This window comes from Nothobranchius furzeri, chromosome 14, assembly GCF_043380555.1.
Source record: "Nothobranchius furzeri strain GRZ-AD chromosome 14, NfurGRZ-RIMD1, whole genome shotgun sequence".
In the NCBI taxonomy this organism is placed as follows: Eukaryota; Metazoa; Chordata; class Actinopteri; order Cyprinodontiformes; family Nothobranchiidae; genus Nothobranchius; species Nothobranchius furzeri.
The window spans coordinates 16,278,581-16,300,386 of NC_091754.1; the positions used below are offsets into that span (position 1 = coordinate 16,278,581).

The following is a 21,806-nucleotide window of genomic DNA, read 5'->3' on the forward strand; positions in this document are numbered from 1 at the left end:
GACAGAGTACGGTAGCTCATCTGCAGCTTGTGCAAAACGCCGCGGCAAGATTCCTAGAAGGGAAAAGGAAATATGATCATGTGACACCCATCCTGGCAGATCTGCACTGGTTACCGGTCATTTTTTGAGTGTGTTTTAAAATTCTTTTATTGGTTTTTATGGCATTGAATGGGATGGCACCAGAATGTTTATCTGACTTGCTACAGCCATATATACCTAGTCATTCGCTCCACTCAGACAGTCACCATATGCTTCTAGTCCCCGCAACCAGGCTCAAAACAAGAGGAGACGGGGCTTTTTCGGTAGCAGGCCCAAAATTATGGAATGATCTTCCATTATCTGTGCGACTCTCCACGTATTAGAGGTTTTTAAGAAGGCGCTGAAGACCCATTATTATAATCTGGCTTTTAAATCTGTGTGTTAACTGATGTTTTGTATTTTGCTGTTTTTAATTTTGTTTATAGGGTTCCTTTATATTCGTTGTTTTTATCTTTTTAGTTTAGTCTTGTGCAGCACCTTGGGGACATGATATATGTCTGTAAGGTGCTTTTATAAATAAAGGTGACGATGATGATGATGGTGATGATGATGATGATGATGATGATGATGATGATGATTGAGGTGATTTGTCACTACAGTTTATCATTAGGAAAATTACATTCGACAAGTACAATAATAACAGCTCTACAACATTGTTGCCTCTAGGCGAATTGTATTTATAGTGTCTCCAACTGCATATCATCAGAAATATAGTAGATGAAAATCAAAGGAGAGTTTAATAGCACTGGTGTTCGATTGTGTGTTTAAGAAAACAGCTATACCATTACTACAACTACCAATAGCTATGTTGGCCGTTATTCCATTCATAAGAAAAATGGAGAACATGTTACTTTTTACTTAAAGAGCAAGTCACCCCCTGCCAGATTCTTACTCAACTCCTACTTTCTGTTTGAAAAATGCAACAAATGCTGTTGCCTAGCAGACCAAGAGGGCAGAGCTGCTAACAAATACACACACACACACAGGCTCACAATGACATTGTGACATCATATGGTACCAGCTAACGTTCTAGGGTACCTCTTCGCCAATAGCGATGGCAGATTTAAATTCAAATGCAGTGCAGAGTTTTTGCCTAACGACGGTGCAACACTGACAGTTTTAGGCAGAATATTTAAATTTGAACTAAGATGCACTGAAGTGCCAAATTATTGACGACACGTGTCTGCAGCACGATTAGACACTCATTTATTTAGTTTATCAGCAAAAAAATTGTTTATTTGGGGGTGACTTGCTCTTTAAAGAGCAAGTTACCCCCAACCAGATTCTTACTCAACTCCCACTTCCTGTTTGAAAAATGCAACAAATGCTGTTGCCTAGCAGACTGAGAGGGCGGAGCTGCTAACAAATACACACACACACACAGGCTCACAACAACATTGTGACATCACATGGTACCAGCTAACGTTCTAGGGTACCTGTTAGCCAATAGCGATGGCAGATTTAAATTCAAATGCAGTGCAGAGTTTTTGCCTGACGACGGTGCAACACTGACAGTTTTAAGCAGAAAATTAAAAATTTAACTAAAATGCACTATAGTGCAAAACTATTGACTACACGTGTCTGCAGAGCAATTAGACATGCATTTATATAGTTTATCAGAAAAAAAAGTTTATTTGGGGGTGACTTGCTCTTTAAGATTTTAAATAACCTGTAGCAAATTATAAATTATCAAACAGGGAAAAAAATAATTTGCATCAAACTTTGCAAACTTCTTACTTGTTATTCTTCTGAATCATTTTGATTATTCATTCCCTATTTTTTCATCGATTACTATTAATAAAGAAATATCTTGCCTGAGTTTGACACAACAATCCAAATTATGTCTATAAACTGATGACCGTACTATTAACCCAACCCTACACTCTACCCTAACCATAACCTTGTTTTGTCAACAAGCCAAATTTGGATTATCAAAATAATACATCCAGAGCGAGGCCATCTCTCAGGTTATTGAATAGTGTCAAATACTGCTTATTGATTACAGAAGCTACAATAGATCTCCTTTCTCTTTTTCCTTTGACATTACAGCATTTTGTGTTTGCTCATGGTTATTTATTAAATCCCATTTGTATTTATTTCTCTTATATTTGTCTAGACAATAATTTGTCATTCCTTCCACTGTCCTCCTCCACCCGTCCTTCTATTGTGGTTTTAGCTGCGGTTTTTTAGCCTCGGCTGACTGTTTTGTTTGTCCTTCGGTGTTGTCTTGGGGATTGCGCTCGCCCACTGTTCCTGTACTAAATATTTCATATTTCTGAATCCATTATTAAAAATCATAAATGAGCCACAGCCACGCTCTCAGATTTTCATTTAATCATCTAAATGATTCAGCAGAAGAGAAGCAGAGACAGGAAATGCAGACGTATTGATGTGACGTTGCACGGAGACCCTCCTCGGTGGTTTTGTCATGCCTAGAACATGAAATTAGCCCTGAAAGTGCTTGGCTGCTTTCACCCGTGACTCAGGTGGTGTTGTAACATGACTGTGGATTTCTGATCATTCTGAAGAGATGCCACTTCTACCGGGCGGATGTTTTTTAACCCTGAGTGAAATGAACACATTAATAAACAGGTAAATGTGGTCTTTTCGCTGTGACACAGGATGCTCTTGTGTATATTTTGGTCACCATTTAGGTTACCTCAACATCCAGTCCTGGCCCGACAACATGACAGACTTGAGTGTTTTCTCCAACCTGGCAACTATTGGAGGAAGGGCACTGTACAGGTACCGGAAAGTTCTGTGTCCATGTGTATTTCTTTGCAATGTCTAGTTTAAATAATTGTTAAATATTAACATGTCCTTTTATCCTATGTTTAGGACTTTTATTATTATTATTATTATTATTATTATTATTATTATTATTATTATTATTATTATTATTATCTTCACAATTCTAAACTTGCATAAATGCTGCAAAAAAAAAAAGAAAGAATTATATACAAAAATATATGACCCAATACATTGGTAAAAATGCTAAATATATATAACACAGCTACATTCCCCAAACAAAATCTGTCACTTTGAGTTTAACATGCAGGCTAAATATAGATAATAGTCTTCTACCCTATTTCCTGCATTAGCCAGTGATAGCAAATAAACTAGAAAAAGCTCAGATTAGATACGCCTGTCAATCACAAGTCATAATGTCAGATTAGCATTCATGGACTCACCCATCTTGGCTCACAACAGGGAAGGCTGTTGTTGTGTTAGCATCTAGGAAACAGCAGAGAACATGTGTGTGTGTGCGTGTGTGCGTGTGTGCGTGTGTGTGTGTGTGTGTGTGTGTGTGTGTGTGTGTGTGTGTGTGTGTGTGTGTGCGTGTGTGTGTGGGTGAGTGAGTGCGTGAGTGCGTGTGTGTGTGTGTGTGCGTGCGTGCCTGCTCTGTCTTCTCGATCCCCAGTGAGTCGTGGAGGATGGCTGCTTATACTGAGCCAGGATTCTCTGGAGGTTTCTTCCTGTTAAAAGGGAGTTTTCCTCTCCACTGTCGCTTTATGCTTGCTTAGTATGAGGATTGCTGTAAAGTCACTGACACTAGTCAGTGACTTGATACAATTTGCTGGGTTCCTTATATAGGAAACATTATTTCTGATTGGCTTAATGAACTGACCTGAATTGGAATGTTTATTATCTGAAGTGCCTTGAGACGACTCTTGTCGTGATTTGGCGCTATATAAATAAAATTGAATGGAATTGAATTGTGTAGTAGAAGCTAACCGTTAGCATTAGCAAATCAACAACAAGGGAGAACTCCTTCAGGCTTGAGTTTTTGCAGAGATAAAACATCAACGTTGCAGAGTGAACGGAGGCATAAAAATAGCTGCGTACAATTAAAGGCAAGGTTTCTAAGTATTAGTAATGAGTCGTCTGAAGCTCAACTCTGAACTGGCTCACTTCCATTTCCTGAAACAGGAGCGTCACAGCTGCATTTCCATTGAGCTCAACTCACAAGCCATTCAATTAAGCTAGCGACCACTGCAAATAGGTTTAAAAAAACAAGTGAACTTGTCTTTACATGATTTAAATATTAATAAAATAATCATTACACATCTCAGGTGTTGAATTTTATTTTCTTAGAAATAGTAAAAGTGAAGCTAAGCTTTTTTTATATTGTTAACATAAATCTGAAAAAAAGGAGAAACAGGAACAGAAAAAAATGTATGCAAATAAATCTGGTTCTGAATCATGACACAAACATTATTATATAAACATTATTATATACCTTATATAACTGAATTAATTATTAATGGTTCATCTATCAGCCTGGTAGAGCCATGTCCCTTCCAGTGTAGGGCTAGGGTCAAGTAATGGAGTTTAATTCAGTGTGTCTTCTTAGGTTAGAAGCATCTTAATGTGAATTAACAGTAAATGTTCTTTGGCTATGCTTGTAGGATTAAGTGCTCTGCATTTAAATTTTTTACCAAGTGCAATAATTACTTCCAAAGAACACTGTGTGTGGAACGTGTTTCAGTTATGATTATGTTTTGACATTTAAGAACTCAGTAGTTTTAACCCAGCTGAACATAATTATTTATAATTTAGTTTTTACTGTTTTTCTTTTGGTCTTTTTATGAAAAGTGCTCTAAAATGTGAAGTGGCATTTGGATGGGAACAACGTGAGTCTTGGCTGATTATATAGTGTGTGTGTGTGTGTGTGTGTGTGTGTGTGTGTGTGTGTGTGTGTGTGTGTGTGTGTGTGTGTGTGTGTGTTGCACCTGCTTGCTGATGGAAGCAGCAGGCCTTACAGATTATAGCCTGCGTCTGACCTTTGACCTGTGTGTACTCTTGAGCTGCGTGATAGCTCCAACACCTTGCTGCCCTCTTGTCATAATTAAATAGTTTAAACGGAGTAAAGATGGAACTCTGGGGGGGTATTAATTTAAAACTAGTGAATCAGATCTTTTTTTTTTGTACTCATGTATGAAAATATTATCTTAGATACAATAGAGTTTGATGAGAAATAGCCAGACTTGTTCCAAATTCTAAATTAAATTAAACACAACATGAGAAAACATCCCATTGTTCTGTTTCCTCTGCTTGGCCTGAACTTTTCTTTTCTCCTCTTTCGCCCGGTTCCTGTCTGGCCCTCGTCTTCCTCTCACCTCCACCCGTTTCGCCCCGTCAGCGGGATCTCGCTGCTGGTGTTGAAGCAGCAGGGCATTTCATCGCTGCAGCTTCAGTCCCTAAGAGAGATAAGCGCCGGGAATGTTCACGTTGCAGAAAACAGCCAGCTCTGCTACTACAGCACCGTCAACTGGACGAGATTGTTCCGCGCAGCGAACCAAAAGGTTCTGATCCGCAACAATCGAAGCCCACAGGAATGTTGTAAGTCTGCTGTAACATCTGTGCAAAAATGCAACAGAATTAATCAGGTGTTGATGGAATATTAAAGGGTAACTGAAATCAATAAATAACTCTGAATGTGCACAATTATATGTTTTTTTTATAATTTTATTTTTAAAGATGATTTTGCTTAATTTTGTACCACTCCCACCATGCTCAGACATAATTTATTAATACATGATGTTCATTATGAGGAGGCATAATGCATTATTGAGAAAGCCTCCTTACACTGTTGATTGTGTCCTACGTCTGGGCAATTCGACTAACACACACACACACACACACACACACACACACACACACACACACACACACACACACACACACACACACACACACACACACACACGCATGCTGCACACACAAAAAAAAGGTTGAGGGCTTTTAGGCTAATTTAAATGTTAAACACTTGACAAGGATGTGTGTGTGTGTGTGTGTGTGTGTGTGTGTGTGTGTGTGTGTGTGTGTGTGTGTGTGTGTGTGTGTGTGTGTGTGTGTGTGTGTGTGAGAGAGAGAGAGAGAGGGAGAGAGAGAGAGAGAGAGAGAGAGAGAGACAGAGAGAGAGAGAGAGAGAGAGAGAGAGAGAGAGAGAGAGAGAGAGAGAGAGAGAGAGAGAGAGAGAGAGAGAGAGAGAGAGAGAGAGAGAGAGAGAGAGAGAGAGAGAGAGAGAGAGAGAGAGAGAGAGAGAAAGTGAAGGTATCTCAACACTCCCAACAAGAGAAACAGAAAATATGTATCTGTAGAGCCTACATCCAACATTTAGCCTCAGTAATGGACTGAGAACTTATATCTCTGCTGAGGTGAAATATGTAGACATGTCTCTAGATAACCAGACAAACCTAAAAGCAAACCCACAATCAAAGCAGAGTGTTTGAGGATATGTTTGAAATGCTAATTTAGTGTGATGAAGTGTGTTGTGGTGTTTTAACACGCATTTCAAAGACTTGGTAAATAGGTATTTAAGATTGACAGGAAAAAGACTTGCTCTACTGAAAAGTGTTCAACTTTTGTTTATGTAAACGTTTTTGCAGATGGGTTTTTTTTTGCACTCTGTTCTTTCTGGCATAAGTTTTAAGTGTGTATTTAACTAAATACTTTCAGGCAATTAAAGCTATACAGCTGACTATTTACCTAAGACAATTATTTCTTATCTAAAGTATCCCAACTCAAAGAAGTCCAGACACTTTTCTGGTGGTGCTCACTCCTCACCCCTGCCACATGGACCTCAAGGGATAAACCATCAAACCTGCTCAATAGTCAACTTTCCTGGCGGGGTCACCCATGAAGACAGTGGGAGGGTTAAAGAGGTCCTTCACAGAGAAAATGTCTTTTACTTGTTTTTTTTTTAAATGATCAGTCACTCTTGGTTTAACATGCAGGCTGAATGTGAATTGTGTTGCGCAACTATCTTCTGAATTTGCCTCTGAATAAAGGTGATGAAAACCTATGATTTGAAAAGTCTGACAGATCTATGTCACACTGTAACCTAACATTGATGGGTTTGCCCCTCTTGACTTGCAATGGGGAAGGCTGTTGTCGGTTTAGTGTCCAGGAAATGGCAGAGAACGTATCAGCTAGTAGAAGCTAACTGTTAGCATCAGTAGCTTGGCAGATCTGTGTTAGGCTTGTGTTATTTGTGGAGATAAAACATCAATGTTGCTAAGCAAATAGTGTCAGTGTCGCATTGCTGTTAGCCAATCAGATGCAAGATGTCCAAATATCAAGAAATAAGCCTTCAAATCCTGACACTGGAAGCTCAACTCTGATGTGGCTCACTCCTACTTCCTGAAACAGGCAACCGGAGATTTCTGTCCCCAGAGTACAACTTGCAAAGACATTCATTCCTACTAGAGACCACTGCAATTGTGTTAAAAATGTGAGTGAAGGACCTCTTTAATGCATTACATCCACATTACCTTCTATAGCTGCTGGTTCCAAATTCAAATAATGCAAATTTTACACTTTTATTGCTAATTAACATAATTAATCCATATTTTGGTTGTAAACTATATGAAATGTATCAATTTGTTGTCAGTTAAAAAAAGTATATCTCAGATGATAATGACCATGGCAGCTAAATTCAGCTTTAGAACAAAACAGAAGTGGGGATACAGTTTTCTAAGGCGAGACCATACCTACGATGTTTAATGTCCATTTATTTATTGAGATGTTTTATCTATATTTCTGCTTCCTCATTTTATACTTGAAAAGAGAAAAATGACAGAAATTGCTCATGTTTTTCACATTTCCTTTTTACTGTTATATTCATAATTCTTCACATTTTCATTTCTATACAGACCTTTTGGATAATTTGTTCTTTTCTTTCCTTTTCTCTGTAAAAAAAAGCCTTAGTCTCTCTGCTTAGCCAGTTCTGTCTCCCTCATGTCAGGCCTTTTCGTTTCCAACCATTTCAGACACATCTGAAGTTGCCATGTTTTTGATCTTGCTGCACAGTTAATGTCTTTTCTTCACTGCCCAACCTTTCTATTCTCCCCTTTCTTCTCTACCCATTCAGTTTACCTGTGGAGCTAGAAGCCCTGCACAGGTGGTTTTGTCTCTTATGAAAAGCAAAGCTTTCATCTTTTGCCCTTGAAAGTAGCAATTGATTTTTGTCTTTTTATTTTTCTATCTGCATTCCTTTTTCAGGAAATTGTAAGCATTGTGACACCAAAATCCATGTCCTACATGTTTCCTGGACAGGAAAAACATATCTGACCTTTTTAAATAATTATGAATAATCTATTAGGGAAAGAAACGAGAGAACAAGCTATTTAAAAATCCATTAACAAGGTGGAATTGACCACAAAAGGGATGTTTCTGTATCTCTAAAATCTTCTGTGCTTTTTTCCTCTTTTATTTATACTTTTTCAGTATAGAAATCTCAGATGTAGCAGTTACTTTAAAAATGAGACAAAGAACAAAGAGAAAAATCTGATTACAGGGCAGAGGAAATAGCCTGGAAAGGTCACAACTCCTTGGAAAAAGATGGGTGCTGGGGTCCAGGTCCAAGACCTGACACAAAAATGGCTTGTTCAACTTTTTGTTGTTTTTTTTCCCTTCTTTTACGTTGTTATTGTTCTTTGTCTTCTTTTTCATTTTTTTTCTTTTCTCAATTATTTTCTCTCTGCTTCTCCTTTTTTTGTTCCCTTTTTTCTCTTTTTTTCTTTTTTCTTGTTCTTTTTCATTTTGTTTTCTCATTAGTCTTTTTCTTCTACCTGTTCTTTTTCAGTTTTGTGCTTTTACTTTTCTTTTTTCATTCTTTCTTTCTCTGCTTCTAGTTCATGTTCTTCTTTTTGTTCCTTTTTTATTTTCCTTGTTGTTGCTGTTCTTGTTCATCTCTATTGTTTTTGTTGTTGTTGTTGTTCTTTTTAATTTTCTTCTCCTTCCACTTCTTCGAAAATCTGTACCACTAGGTTTGTGACACCTTGACCGTTTTGCCCTTGCTCAATATGTGGATACTAAGGAACTGAACTTTTTTTCTTCAGTTTATTCATTACTTTGACTCTATGGTGTAGTTTGACATGTTTAAATGCTGTCATTTTCTCCATGTTTTGTCCCTGTGTGTTTTGAGCAGCCAGAGAGCGAATGGTGTGCGACCCTCTGTGTTCAGATGATGGGTGCTGGGGTCCAGGTCCAGACCAGTGCCTGTCCTGCCGCCACTTTAGCCGTGGACGAATCTGCGTAGATTCCTGCAACCTTTATGAAGGGTAAGCAATGCAGGCAGGCATCATGCTGATATAGCTGGAAAGGAAAATGGCTGTTTGAAGCATGGAATCTTTAATTTTGACAGGCAATGTAATAATTATGGATGGATAAATGAATGATGTTTCACACTAAAACATTTTTTACACAGGAATATTAAATATGTAAAAAATATATTAAAAATGCATAAATATATATATATTGTATATAAATTTATTTATTATTTATGTATTTATTCTATTAGTGCCTATCACTGGTGATCACAAGTGTGTTTTTAACAAAGGCCAGTGATAGAGATAATATTTAACATTTTTTATTAGTCATTACTTTCTTTAACATTGTACTGTACCATGTTCAGCGCCTTGGGCTTCCTGACAGGGTTGCGGAAGGCGCTTTATAAATAAAGCTGTCATGTTGTGGTGAAGAAATCTAACCCACGACATACAGAATCAGATCAGAGATGGTGTAAAATGTTTAAATAAGGATTTATTAAAGGGAAACCAAGGAAGCAGCGTAAATGTAGCTGAGTTCTTGCACAAGGAAGCTGGTGCGGGAAATCTGTGGACAGATCGGGGTTAGATCCAATTTGCGGAGGGAATAAGGAATCAGACTTGTGCGGAGGACTTAGGGTCTGGAGAGGAGGGAACTGGTTTGAGGGAGGAGTGGTCCGGTCTGGGTTGAGAGGCTTTGCAGGGACTGAGATCCAAGAAGTGAGACGTGGAGGGAGCTGAGCTTGGGGAGGTCCAGGAAGTTTAGGTGAGCAGCTGGAGGTGGTTCTGGCCAGGGGTGAGGCTGAGAGGCAAGCGGGGTTGGAGATCCAGGTGGTGTGGGCTCCAGAGTTCTGCCAGTCTAAGATGAGTGTGTAGGTTTGTCTGGGAACAAGAGCAGGAGGTCAAAAGGCAAAAATCCAAAATCTCATTAAATTCTTAAAAATCCAAATTCCAAAAACACAATCTAATTCTCAAAAGGTTTGAAGAGCTCGAATAAGATAAACTAGTGGCTGTTAGAAGGTACCCAGGTAGAGTAATCATCCAGCGAGGTGTAGAAGTCTCCCAGCTGCTTAAATACCCCTGGCCAGCTGATGAGCAGATCTGCTGCAGCTTGGTCAACCTCCAGACACGCCCACCTGCAGAGGGAAAAACTCAAAAGACAGAGAGTGACAGCAGGAATCCACCTCAGGCCGTGACAAAAGCTTTGATTTGATTTAATATTTGATCATAATTTCACAAATCTTTTCATAATACTTTTTTGTTTATGTTTATTTATTTGTCAGATGTTTTTATCCGAAGCAACGTACAATTGTTAACCCATAGGGCATGTTGTGATTTGTGGGGGAAACCGGAGTACCCGGAGGAAACCCACCCATGCATGGGGAGAACATGCAACTCCACGCAGAAAGGCCGCAGCTGGGTTTTGAACCTGCAACCTTCTTGTTGTAAGGCAACAGCGCTAACAACTGTGCCACCGTTTTAAAATGCATGTATTTACCTATTTTGGTCAAATGAAATTCTACTAGTCTACAATTGCAGTTGAGGGCAAGGAGCAGTTTTTATTCTGAGTGTCCTTAGAGGGGTCAGGAGACATTCGATTAATTATGTAAAAATGACATACATGTTTATATATTTTCTTTGTATTTGTGCAGTTAAGTCAGCCTATTGCAAATCAAAAACATAAATACACAAATAGATTTTAACCAAAACAAAATTGTTAATCTTCGTAGATGGATAAATAGACACATGCACATAAAAATGAATGGAAATTGCTACTTTTGTTTGTGTTAGCATCCTTTTCTTAGCTAGAATAGTTACTACAAAGCAAATCTGCTGGTTTTCCAAATATAGAAGTGAGGTCAGAGGGACTGAATTTACTTTCTTCATAATCGGATCAAAGGTTTCCATTTTGTTCCTGGATATTTTATTCACCAAAGATTAGAACAGGAGGGCTGCATGGTGACATGTTTGAGTGTTTTGTTGTAACCAGGTATAATACATGAATATACACCTTTGTACAGTCAATCTTGATTTTTGTTTTTTTACATATGATATCATGTTTTTGCTTTTTAAAACACATTTATTATTAATTTAGTTATGACTAACTGACGGCATTTCCTTCTTTCCGGTTCCTCAGCAGCACCATATTTGGTCAGCCACAGACTACAAAGGGATATACAGTTGCAGCAGTAGAACATGTCTGTCAAAGCTCTATGGTAACAGAAAAGGAGCTTTTGAAGTGATGGGCAGGAGAGAAGAAAGTCCAGCAGCTAGTGAAAAAGAAAATACTGCACTCTAGCAAATGCCAAGAGCGAATAAAACTCACTTCAGTAGCATGAACACAATCAAACATGCCCCCCCCCCAACTAGGAAAGAAGAAAAACATAATGTTGATTTCCTCTGTTCACGTCTTCCAAGGAAACAGTTTGAAAAACCCTCATTAAAGCGGTATGAAATATACCGTTCCTTTTTATTTTTACTTTTTCACACGCAGTAAATCGTTGATCTGACAGCTTGCAACTCAACTATAAACTGATAACATCAGCAAGCGGTTTTACAGTAAACGATCAGACTCCAGGTTAAATGTTGAAAAGTGTCATCAGGTGAAAGGGGGGTTTTCAAGGTTGGTGCCAGTCAGCACTGTTGTTATTTTTAACCATTTTTCCTCAGTAGGGCCACCAGGGAGCTGGTGCTTACCCCCAGCAGTAATCAGGCAAGAGGCAGGGGACACCCTGGGCAGGTTGTCACTCCATCACAGGGTCATATTAGCTGGATTTCCACTAAAGGAGTTCCAGGGCATTAGTTGGAGGGAGAAAAATGAGCGGGAGATACAAAATTAAGACTTTTGATAAGATGTCGGGATATTGCAGCTGCACTGATCTGAGCCAAAGGCATCGACAGACATTACTAATAGAAGTCGACTGATATTGATTTTTCTATTACCAATATCAATGCCGATATGCAAAGGTCATGGTCATGGCCGCTCTGTGCTGCCGATGTTTTGGGCCGATTTTCCTGGCCTAGACATTTTCCATCTTATTTTCATGGTGAAATGTCACGGATAACATCAGCTGATGCACAAACGTTCAGAAGATGAATCAGTTTTAAAAACACTGAATTTAACCAGCTGTTAAATCTGAGTTTTATATACTGCTTATTGTTAAAATCAGACATCTACCTAACATCAACCAAACAAATCAGTAAACCGACCCGGTATTAAATATGCAAAACTGGTAAATGAAAAGATTTACTTTTAGTTGATAGATTTAGTTGGAAATCATTTTAGAGCGTTTCTTAGAGGAACATAAAAATAACCTCAAATAAAATTCTGCAGCAGTACCAGGCTGTCCAAGCATGTGCCTGACTTTAAATCAGCTTTACTAGGGAGGTATTTTGGCCAATATATAGAAAAGGTCATTTATTGGCCCGTTGCATTAGTCTACCCCATACGCCATAGTTTAATCCATTTGGGGGTGAAAGAACGAATGTGTGACGTAAAATGTTGCGTTCAATGACCAGAAGACACATTGGTTTTTATGGTGCTCTGTAAGGCAATAAAGCATCATGAATTACAGCGTTGGGGGGGGGGGTTTCCACCACATTTTTTGATGTCAAGAGTTTAAAAACAGCCATTTTGAAGAAGCATCAATGCTGTTTTATTTATTTATTTTTCCCTTACACTTCATCAGCAACTCTTCAATTTTACAAATGCTGGTTGTTTGGCAGCACATTCTGAGGTCATTTCCTACTGGGTCATAACCAATCAGCATGAGTTAACCACAAGTCTTTCCCAGAGATGATACACTCCTGAGCATTTCCGAGTACATTCCCCCAGTTTAGGCATGCCGTTGGTTCCTAAAAGGGCCCTGAAAATGTTCACTTTATTACGGCTTGGTGTAATGGAGAGACACGCTTGCCGGGAAGGTTCAGTGAAATTACCTGGAAGCTCCGATAGTGGAAAATCGTCAGTCACACATACCCAGTTCACCTAATGTGCATGTTTTTGGTTTGTGGGAGTTTCTGTGCATGCATGGGGGGGATATGCAAACAAACTTTTTTTTTTTTTTTAGTTTGCTTGTTTTGCAAAACACGGCAGTTATACAGTTTCCAAACTTCTCGATATTTTGAAACAAATTTAAAGCTGTCTATTTCTAAATAACAAATCAAACTACGCATTCTCTGAAAAGTTTTCAGAAAAATCCAATGTTTTTGTCATTTACAAGTCTAATATAATGTGTCTGCTTTAAGGGGATTATGTTAAGAGCCAAAGGGAATGAAGTACAATTTAAAAGTGATGGCAACAACACAAAAGCCCCCCTGCAGAGTTGAGAGATGTTATCTTCTTCCCCATAAAATAGTGAGAAAGCCTGCACCTTGGGCAGTTAATGGTTTAGATTATTTATTTATTTATTTGCCTAAATGTTTATTTCTCACTCAGATTTGTGGGATATATTTTTTATGGAGTTCAGAGTTTTTGACACACTTTTGTGGGCCACTTCTGGAGAAGGAGCAGGAGGACCTGCGGCTGCTGTTAGGACAGGAGGGCTAGGCGTGTCACTGCGTGTCACAGTCTCTGCTTGCGCACGGGGCCACGCCCTGCCTACCTGTCCACCTGCACGTCTGCACCACTCACGGCCTCAGTGTCACCGTGATGACCAGAACGTTATCGACTCAACGCTGACTTTCAATGAACCTTAACGTCTCCCACATTTTTGTAACCATTATTTTGTCACGCGTTAATATTCCTACTTCAGTCTTTGTTTTGCTTTGCGTACCTCATAGTTTATGCCTCTCTTTAAATTTTGTTTACAGCTTTCGGTTCATCAGAACTTATGAACGACTAAAAAACGTGCTCCAGATGAAACGTGCAACACAAAAAGCAAAGAGTCATTTCATATTTTAGGGTTGCATTGAGAGTTTTTATTTTCCTCAAGTGTTTATGTAGCTTAAATAACTACAAAAAAAACTATCTCTGACAAACAACACATAAAAAAATAAAAATCTCACAAAACAGTATTGATTCAAATCTAACTGTACATGTTTGATTTGAGTATGAGCAACAGAAGCACAGCATGGGTCGACTCTGCAGAAAACAAGAAGAATCTCCACGTTTTTGGTTGATGTTGAAAAACAGTTTAGGGGTTGTATTTGAAAATAGTTTAAATTTTGTGAATTTAAATAAACAATCCTGATGTTGCACTTTTTTTTTGATAATCGGCATTCATTGAACCATTGAGATAGTCTCCACGTTTTTGATGGTATTGCCTAGCAACTGAGGTACTCCACCTTAAAATACACCTGTATCATAAAACTCCACATTTCCTTGAATCCCGTTGTTTGGAAAGGTCAGCGTGGATTGGATCAGCAAAGAATTCTCTATTATTTAGTTTGATTTATTGCATGTATTGCATCATTTTTGTCCTAAAAGGAACAGAAAGCACAAGAAAGCAGAACCCAGTTCAAGATCGTGTAGCTCTAAAATCACAAATGATATCTTTTAGTTTTATTGCAGCATTTCGTATTTTAACCAGCATGCATACAGACGAAGGTTTTTACCTTGCATACCCCTTTGAAGGTTTTATGAAGGCCAGATGAAGCATAATTAATATTAATTTGATTGTATTCCCACTGGAACAGCAGCATTTCCCCCCTTTATTGCTGTTTTTCCTCACTAAGCAAAAGACCAGAACTCCAGTCTAATTTTCCTTCTCCTGTACCAGTGAAGGCAAAGTGCCAACTCTGATGCAGTGTGGTCCGATTTAATGACTTTCTGAGGCCAATCTAGTGTTCCACTATTGCAAAAAGATTGCAGAGATTGAATAAGTGCACTTCATTTAATTGGTTCTGAAAACGTTGCACCCCTCACGGGCCCTGCACCCCTCGACGGTTTCGACCCTGAGAGTTCAAAATCTTCAGGCTCCCTCAAAGCTTCCATCTTGTCGTTTTTGCTCTGGATTAATTCAAACAACATTGATTTAAATAAAATAAAAATAAAACAATAATTTGGAGCATGTCTTCAGTCATGAAAAAGGATCTTGGAAAGAGCATTCTGGAAGGAAAAATCTAAGGAAGTCTGACACGGAGGATGTAATCTTCTTATTAGAAGTTTCGAAAGCTAGTTTGGTTCATCTGCCTTGTTTCCATTAATGTTTAAGTCCCATTAGTCATCATCGCACACTGGTGAATTTACTCTGCATTTGACCCATCTCCGTTGGGGAGTGGTGAGCTGCAGCAGTGGCTGCGCTTGGGAACTATTTGGTGGTTTAACCCACCCAATCCAACCCCGTAAAGCTGAGCGTCAAGGAGGGAGGCATTGGGTCCCATTTTTAAGGTCTTTGGTATGACCCGACTGGGATTTGAACTTCAATCTCCCACTACCAGGGCAGACACTTTACCACAGGGCCACTGAGAAGGCTTCTCCATCAGGTGCCTGTCAAACTCCATTACTCCTTCTCTCTTTCTCTCTCTCTTCATTTTTAGGGATTTTCGAGAGTATGCCAATGGGTCGGTGTGTGTGGAGTGTGATGCCCAGTGTGAACGAGCAGATGACTCTTTGACCTGCCAGGGCCCGGTAAGCTTCCTCCAGCACTCAGAGGTAGAGCGAAGCTTTTAGCTGTTTTCTCCCTAAATAACAGATAACCAAGTTGTAAATACAAAGAAGTGCCATGCACTAATATTCTTTTTATTAGTTTGTCATTGGAAAATACACTACAACACAATCTTGTCACCCAAATAGGACAAGCCATCAGTTAGGAAAAACAAACCTCTTTCATTATTGTTTTAAGGAAAAAAAAACATTGTTTAAAGAAAAAATGAATAAATAAATAAATAAAGAACTTTGTGTTTTTATTTATTTTTTTGGCTTTCAACAAGTGAGTCAGAATATAGTAAAAAAAAAAAAGTATTTGACAGTTTTTTGTTTAGAATGTAACTCTCGCACCTCAGTAGCCTAAGGGTATAACCTGGGAAGCACAAAGATGAAGGCCTAAAAAAAACAGGATGAAGAAGAAAAAACATGACTAATCTTCCTACGCATTGTACAATGTTATTAGGAATAAACTGATGCAAAAAGATGTAACTGCATGCAGAAAATATCTAAGTTGTATCCCGCCATGGATCAACATGACCTAAATAATATTCCAGTTTAATCTTGAACGAAGGCAGTGAAAGGTGACTTTTTCAAAACACTTTGCTGCAAGTGCTCATAAGTATTTGGAGTTTCTGTAGAAGTCAGAATATATTCTTAAATTGTCCCTCCTCTAATTACTGAATCACTCCCTCATCCTTCAGATGACGCTGACTTTTGTTCACTGGAAATATACATGTACATGTTGAGCAGCACAAATACAACTTGCACCTTTCTGTCCTGCTGCTACCCTGCTTCTCAGCATCAATTATTACAATACAAGCAGCGCTTGTTTAGCTGTCACAAAAACACAATTGTTAGAGCATTTAGCACTCTGTGCTATCTAATTGAGCTGTGCAAACTAATGGGCTCGACACACGGGAGGCGACAAACGACCGCGATCAGCGAAATTTGTCGCTGTCGCTTTTATTACCTGTCACACGGGAGACGATCCGCGGCAGCGGCCAGCGGCAAAGCAGTCTACGCGTTCTGTTCCATGGCGAAATCGAAACTTCCGTTGTTCTGTTTGGCTGTGTCAGGTTGGAGGGAATTAAGGTGATTTAAGCGGTTCAGAGTTAATAAAGCGGTAGATATGATGTTTCACAAGGTGCTGCTAGAGTTAAGTGAAATCTTACTTCTGATTTTACTATATAAACATAATAATAATCAACTTCTCCTCCATGTTTGCTCGGAGATGTACGGAGCATCCTGTCCGCTCATTGGTCAGTGAATGAAACCTCCGCTGATTGGTCCTCGTCCGAGCGACAGCGATGAAAAGTTGAAAATGTTTCAACTTTCTGGGATCGCGTCGCTGGGTCGTACGTGCACGACACGTGCACGAGTGCAAACTTTCACACGCACGTTTTTCGCATTTCGCTTAGTAGGAGAGAGACCCGCGATTATCGCTTTGTCGCGCATGTCTCATTGAAAATGAATGGAGGAGAGGCGATGTCGCCTCCCGTGTGTCAAGCCCATAACGATGGACACAGCAGGGGCTAAAGTTGCAGGAAAAAATGCATTAGGATGAGCTGCAGGCGTTAATGGATGAAGAATAAAGTCACTTCCAAAATATAGCAGTTGTCAGACTAACAGATTCTCCTTTGCCGTCACTGGGTTTTGCTGGAGCTGCAGTCACTTGTTTTAATCAACTCTGGAGCATTCAAGCACGGAAACATCTGAAACCTGCAGGGATCTGGCACAAGTGATTCTAGCACACCCCTGCCAACTCTATCTGATGCTCCAACAGGCTAATACAGTCTAGCGCAAGGTTGAGCGCTATAGTAATCACTTAGCTCCAATACGCAAGATATAAAAATTATTTTGTTCCTATTTCTCCTCTTCCAGTAAGCTTGACACTTACAGACTGACTTTAATTCAATGCAGGTCAAGTTAGCATTCAAGCTAGGTTGGTATGCTTAGTTAACTGAGGCGTCTGAGGCCCCCAGTAACGAAGGTTGGACACTGGGGATCTGCTTGTTTGATTGAGAGCTCCTGCTTGTGGAAACACAAATCTACTGGTCAATGCTCTGGGCTTGTGTAAATGATTGGATTTTCTGTAAAGACCAACCATACTTACAAACAGATTGGCGCGTATTTCATGAGGTGGGAATGATGTTACGCATTGTGTGGCATTTAACAGTTTGTACCTGTGTGTGAAAATGTTACTAAATATAATAACAGCTCTGACCATGCATAGGAACAACATCTAGTGGTAGAACGGGGGAACGGCAATTGTGAAGGTCTCATCTACGCTTGTTCCTTATTCACAAATGTACCCAGTATGTAATTATATCGGTGGAAAAACAGCTTTTGCGCATAATTGGTGATAAAACCAATAAAAGACACACGGGAAATAAAATACATTTACTGACGGGAATCTGACATTATATCATGACCAGTGTTGGGAAGTAATTAGTTATAGTTACTGATTACTTTGTCAACAAAGCAACTGAGTTCCTTACCAAGTTACAAGCTTATAAAAGTAACTATAATTACCAACAAAAATAACTATTTTGTTACTTTTTTCATTAAAGAATGCAAGAACAACTGGTTCCTCCCCTAATTAAACTTAATTTATTATAAATTACTACAATACTGAGATATAAATGACTAATGACTGGAACATAATAAAATGTATGTCCAATTTTGTTTTCTATAAAACTGAATAACTGAAATAAATGGGCACTTAAACAGGAGGAACATCAAACGGGAACAGTACACTAATCTAGACATTTAAAATATCACTGTGTGATATTTAACAAGACCCCAATCATTTAAAATGTACAATTGTAAACAGAAACACCTGTGAAGGTTCCTGAGCCTTTAAATGGTCTCTCAGTCTAGTTAAATAACTGAAATAAATGTAATTTTGCACAGTATTTTAATTCTTCCAGCTTCGCATGATTGCGTGTTTTAGTAGCATTTCTGTTGCTGCTAATCTAGTAACGGTTAAATAAATAAATAAAATCCTTTAAAATGACACTAGAAGAGGCACAAATCTGATGGAGGACTTCAGTTAACTAGGGTCAGACCCAAACAGAGAACAGCTGAAGCTGGGTGGTAAAGACGTCCATGACGTCTGAGACTGATGCAATCAGGGTTACAGCGGGACTAAAGAAATGATCAGAAACAGGTAGTTGGATGATCTAGGAAGGTAGAAGATTATGACGTCTGTGCGGTCAACAGATGAGTGGATATTCGGGACGTCCCGCTGTCACGCCAAGAAGTGCATGGCTGCAAATTCACGCCTGCAGCAGTGAATCTGCGGGTCTGCAGCCGTAGATTATTCATCACGTCGTTCTTCACGGGTCGTGATGTGCTTGGATGAAAACATCCGCCTCTTTAGTTCCCTATCAGCTAATGACGGCTTCAACACACACACCGCGCTGCTGAATTAGTAACGCACGCATTTTCTTATCAGTAACGGAAACTGTGTTATGATAAAACAATTAATTAGATTACTCGATACTGAAAAAAAATTTGTTGTTATTCCCATCACTGATCATGACTAATCTGTGTTATCTGAGGATTTAACAGTGTGCTCACACTGGAGGGAACACATTCTTCTTGAGCGCACTAGGAATTCCTTCTGCTATGCTGTGATTTGGGACCCTTTGTGGCGCGACAGACAAACCTCACGAATCCGATTCCAGTTCATATTTTATTTTACAACTACGAACCCCCCCCGAACCACCTCCTGCTCCCCGATCATACTCGTAAACAGACTGACATCTCAGAAGAGGCTGAGGCTGCACTCTGTCAGACAACATTTCTAAATGAAACTAAAGCCCGAATCATGCTTGTGTCTGCATCAGTGCGGAGACACGTAACGCCATTATCTGTCCTTGCGGGCCTGCTGGAGAGCCTCCGCAAGGACGGATGGAGTCAAACTCTCTTTTATAAACATCTGTCTGTCGAGACGAAGAACGCAAGCTTGTGATTGGTCAGGGCACCGCTGTCGTCTACACAGCCGCCATTGCGCCCTCATAAACAAAGAGAGCTGAGGATAACTGGCGGCAGATACAGAGAAGCTTGAAGAATACCTCGCAAAAAAACTCAAAAAATATGAACGTTTAATTCCCCCGTAACTGGAGGAGTGAAAAGATGCGCAGCAAGCGTTTTATTTGTGGACGGAAATGACGGGAAACGTGGGTTTAGAGGTGGCGAGCGCATGAAGAGGTGGAGGAAAATGAGAGACAAATTTGTCTGTGTTAAAAAGTCTCTTATATACAAAAAACACAATCTAAACACACTATCTTGGACCGATACATGACAGGATACCACAGAACAGCGCTACGCCCTCTGTTGTCCTGGTGGGGAATTGCTTTGCAACACTCTCCAGGAGACGGAGAGCTATGAGGGCAAAATGTCTCCGTCCGTGCATGTGTGTCTCTCTTTTAGAGCTGACGGAGAAGCATGACTCAGGCTTTAACGTCCGTCCGTCGAGACGGAGAACGTAAGCTTGTGATTGGTCAGGGCACCGCTGTCGTCTACACCGCCGCCATTGCGCCCTCAAAAACATAAAGAGAGCCAAGGATATCTAGCGGCAGACACGGAGAAGCATTAAGAATACCTCGTGAAAAAACTCTAAAAATATGAACATTTAACTCCCCCGTGACTGGAGGAGTGAAAAGATGCGCAGCAAGCGTTTTATTTGTGGACGGAAATGACGGGAAACGTGGGTTTAGAGGTGGCGAGCGCATGAGAGGTGGAGGAAAATGAGAGACAAATTTGTCTGTGTTAAAAAGTCTCTTATATACAAAAAACACAATCTAAACACACGATCTTGGACCGATACATGACAGGATACCACAGAACAGCGCTACGCCCTCTGTTGTCCTGGTGGGGAATTGCTTTGCAACACTCTCCAGGAGACGGAGAGCTATGAGGGCAAAATGTCTCCGTCCGTGCATGTGTGTCTCTCTTTTAGAGCTGACGGAGAAGCATGACTCAGGCTTTAACGTCCGTCCGTCGAGACGGAGAACGTAAGCTTGTGATTGGTCAGGGCACCGCTGTCGTCTACACCGCCGCCATTGCGCCCTCAAAAACATAAAGAGAGCCAAGGATATCTAGCGGCAGACACGGAGAAGCATTAAGAATACCTCGTGAAAAAACTCTAAAAATATGAACATTTAACTCCCCCGTGACTGGAGGAGTGAAAAGATGCGCAGCAAGCGTTTTATTTGTGGACGGAAATGACGGGAAACGTGGGTTTAGAGGTGGCGAGCGCATGAGAGGTGGAGGAAAATGAGAGACAAATTTGTCTGTGTTAAAAAGTCTCTTATATACAAAAAACACAATCTAAACACACGATCTTGGACCGATACATGACAGGATACCACAGAACAGCGCTACGCCCTCTGTTGTCCTGGTGGGGAATTGCTTTGCAACACTCTCCAGGAGACGGAGAGCTATGAGGGCAAAATGTCTCCGTCCGTGCATGTGTGTCTCTCTTTTAGAGCTGACGGAGAAGCATGACTCAGGCTTTAACGTCCGTCCGTCGAGACGGAGAACGTAAGCTTGTGATTGGTCAGGGCACCGCTGTCGTCTACACCGCCGCCATTGCGCCCTCAAAAACATAAAGAGAGCCAAGGATATCTAGCGGCAGACACGGAGAAGCATTAAGAATACCTCGTGAAAAAACTCTAAAAATATGAACATTTAACTCCCCCGTGACTGGAGGAGTGAAAAGATGCACAGCAAGCGTTTTATTTGTGGACGGAATTGACAGGAAACTTGGGTTTAGAGGTGGCGAGCGCATGAGGAGGTGGAGGAGAATGAGAGACAAATTTGTCTGTGTGAAAAAGTCTCTTATATACAAAAAACACAATCTAAACACACTATCTTGGACCAGATACATGACAGGATACCACAGAACAGCACTACGCCCTCTGTTGTCCTTGCGGGGAATTGCTTTGAAACTTTTCCCAGGAGACGGAGAAGTATGAGGGCAAATTGTCTCCGTCCGTGCGTGCATGTCTCTCCCTTTTGGAGCTGACGGAGACACACGACTCAGGCTTAACTCCAAACAGAACGACTCCTTAAATGTAAATGAGAACCTGTTACTCTACGATTAATCAAATCCATAT

The 21,806-nt window shown here is 40.0% G+C and overlaps 1 protein-coding gene across 2 annotated transcripts in view; it reads left to right on the forward strand.

Moving 5' to 3' along the window:
• The window catches only part of erbb4b (erb-b2 receptor tyrosine kinase 4b), a 453,698-nt gene that overhangs the window by 340,748 nt on the left and 91,144 nt on the right, over positions 1 to 21,806 (forward strand). For both annotated transcript variants that reach the window (XM_070543942.1, XM_070543941.1), the window contains 4 exons: positions 2,694 to 2,784; positions 5,183 to 5,382; positions 8,975 to 9,107; positions 15,573 to 15,663. In XM_070543942.1, coding sequence (XP_070400043.1) covers positions 2,694 to 2,784; positions 5,183 to 5,382; positions 8,975 to 9,107; positions 15,573 to 15,663 — 515 coding nt within the window. The remainder of the gene's footprint in view (positions 1 to 2,693; positions 2,785 to 5,182; positions 5,383 to 8,974; positions 9,108 to 15,572; positions 15,664 to 21,806) is intronic.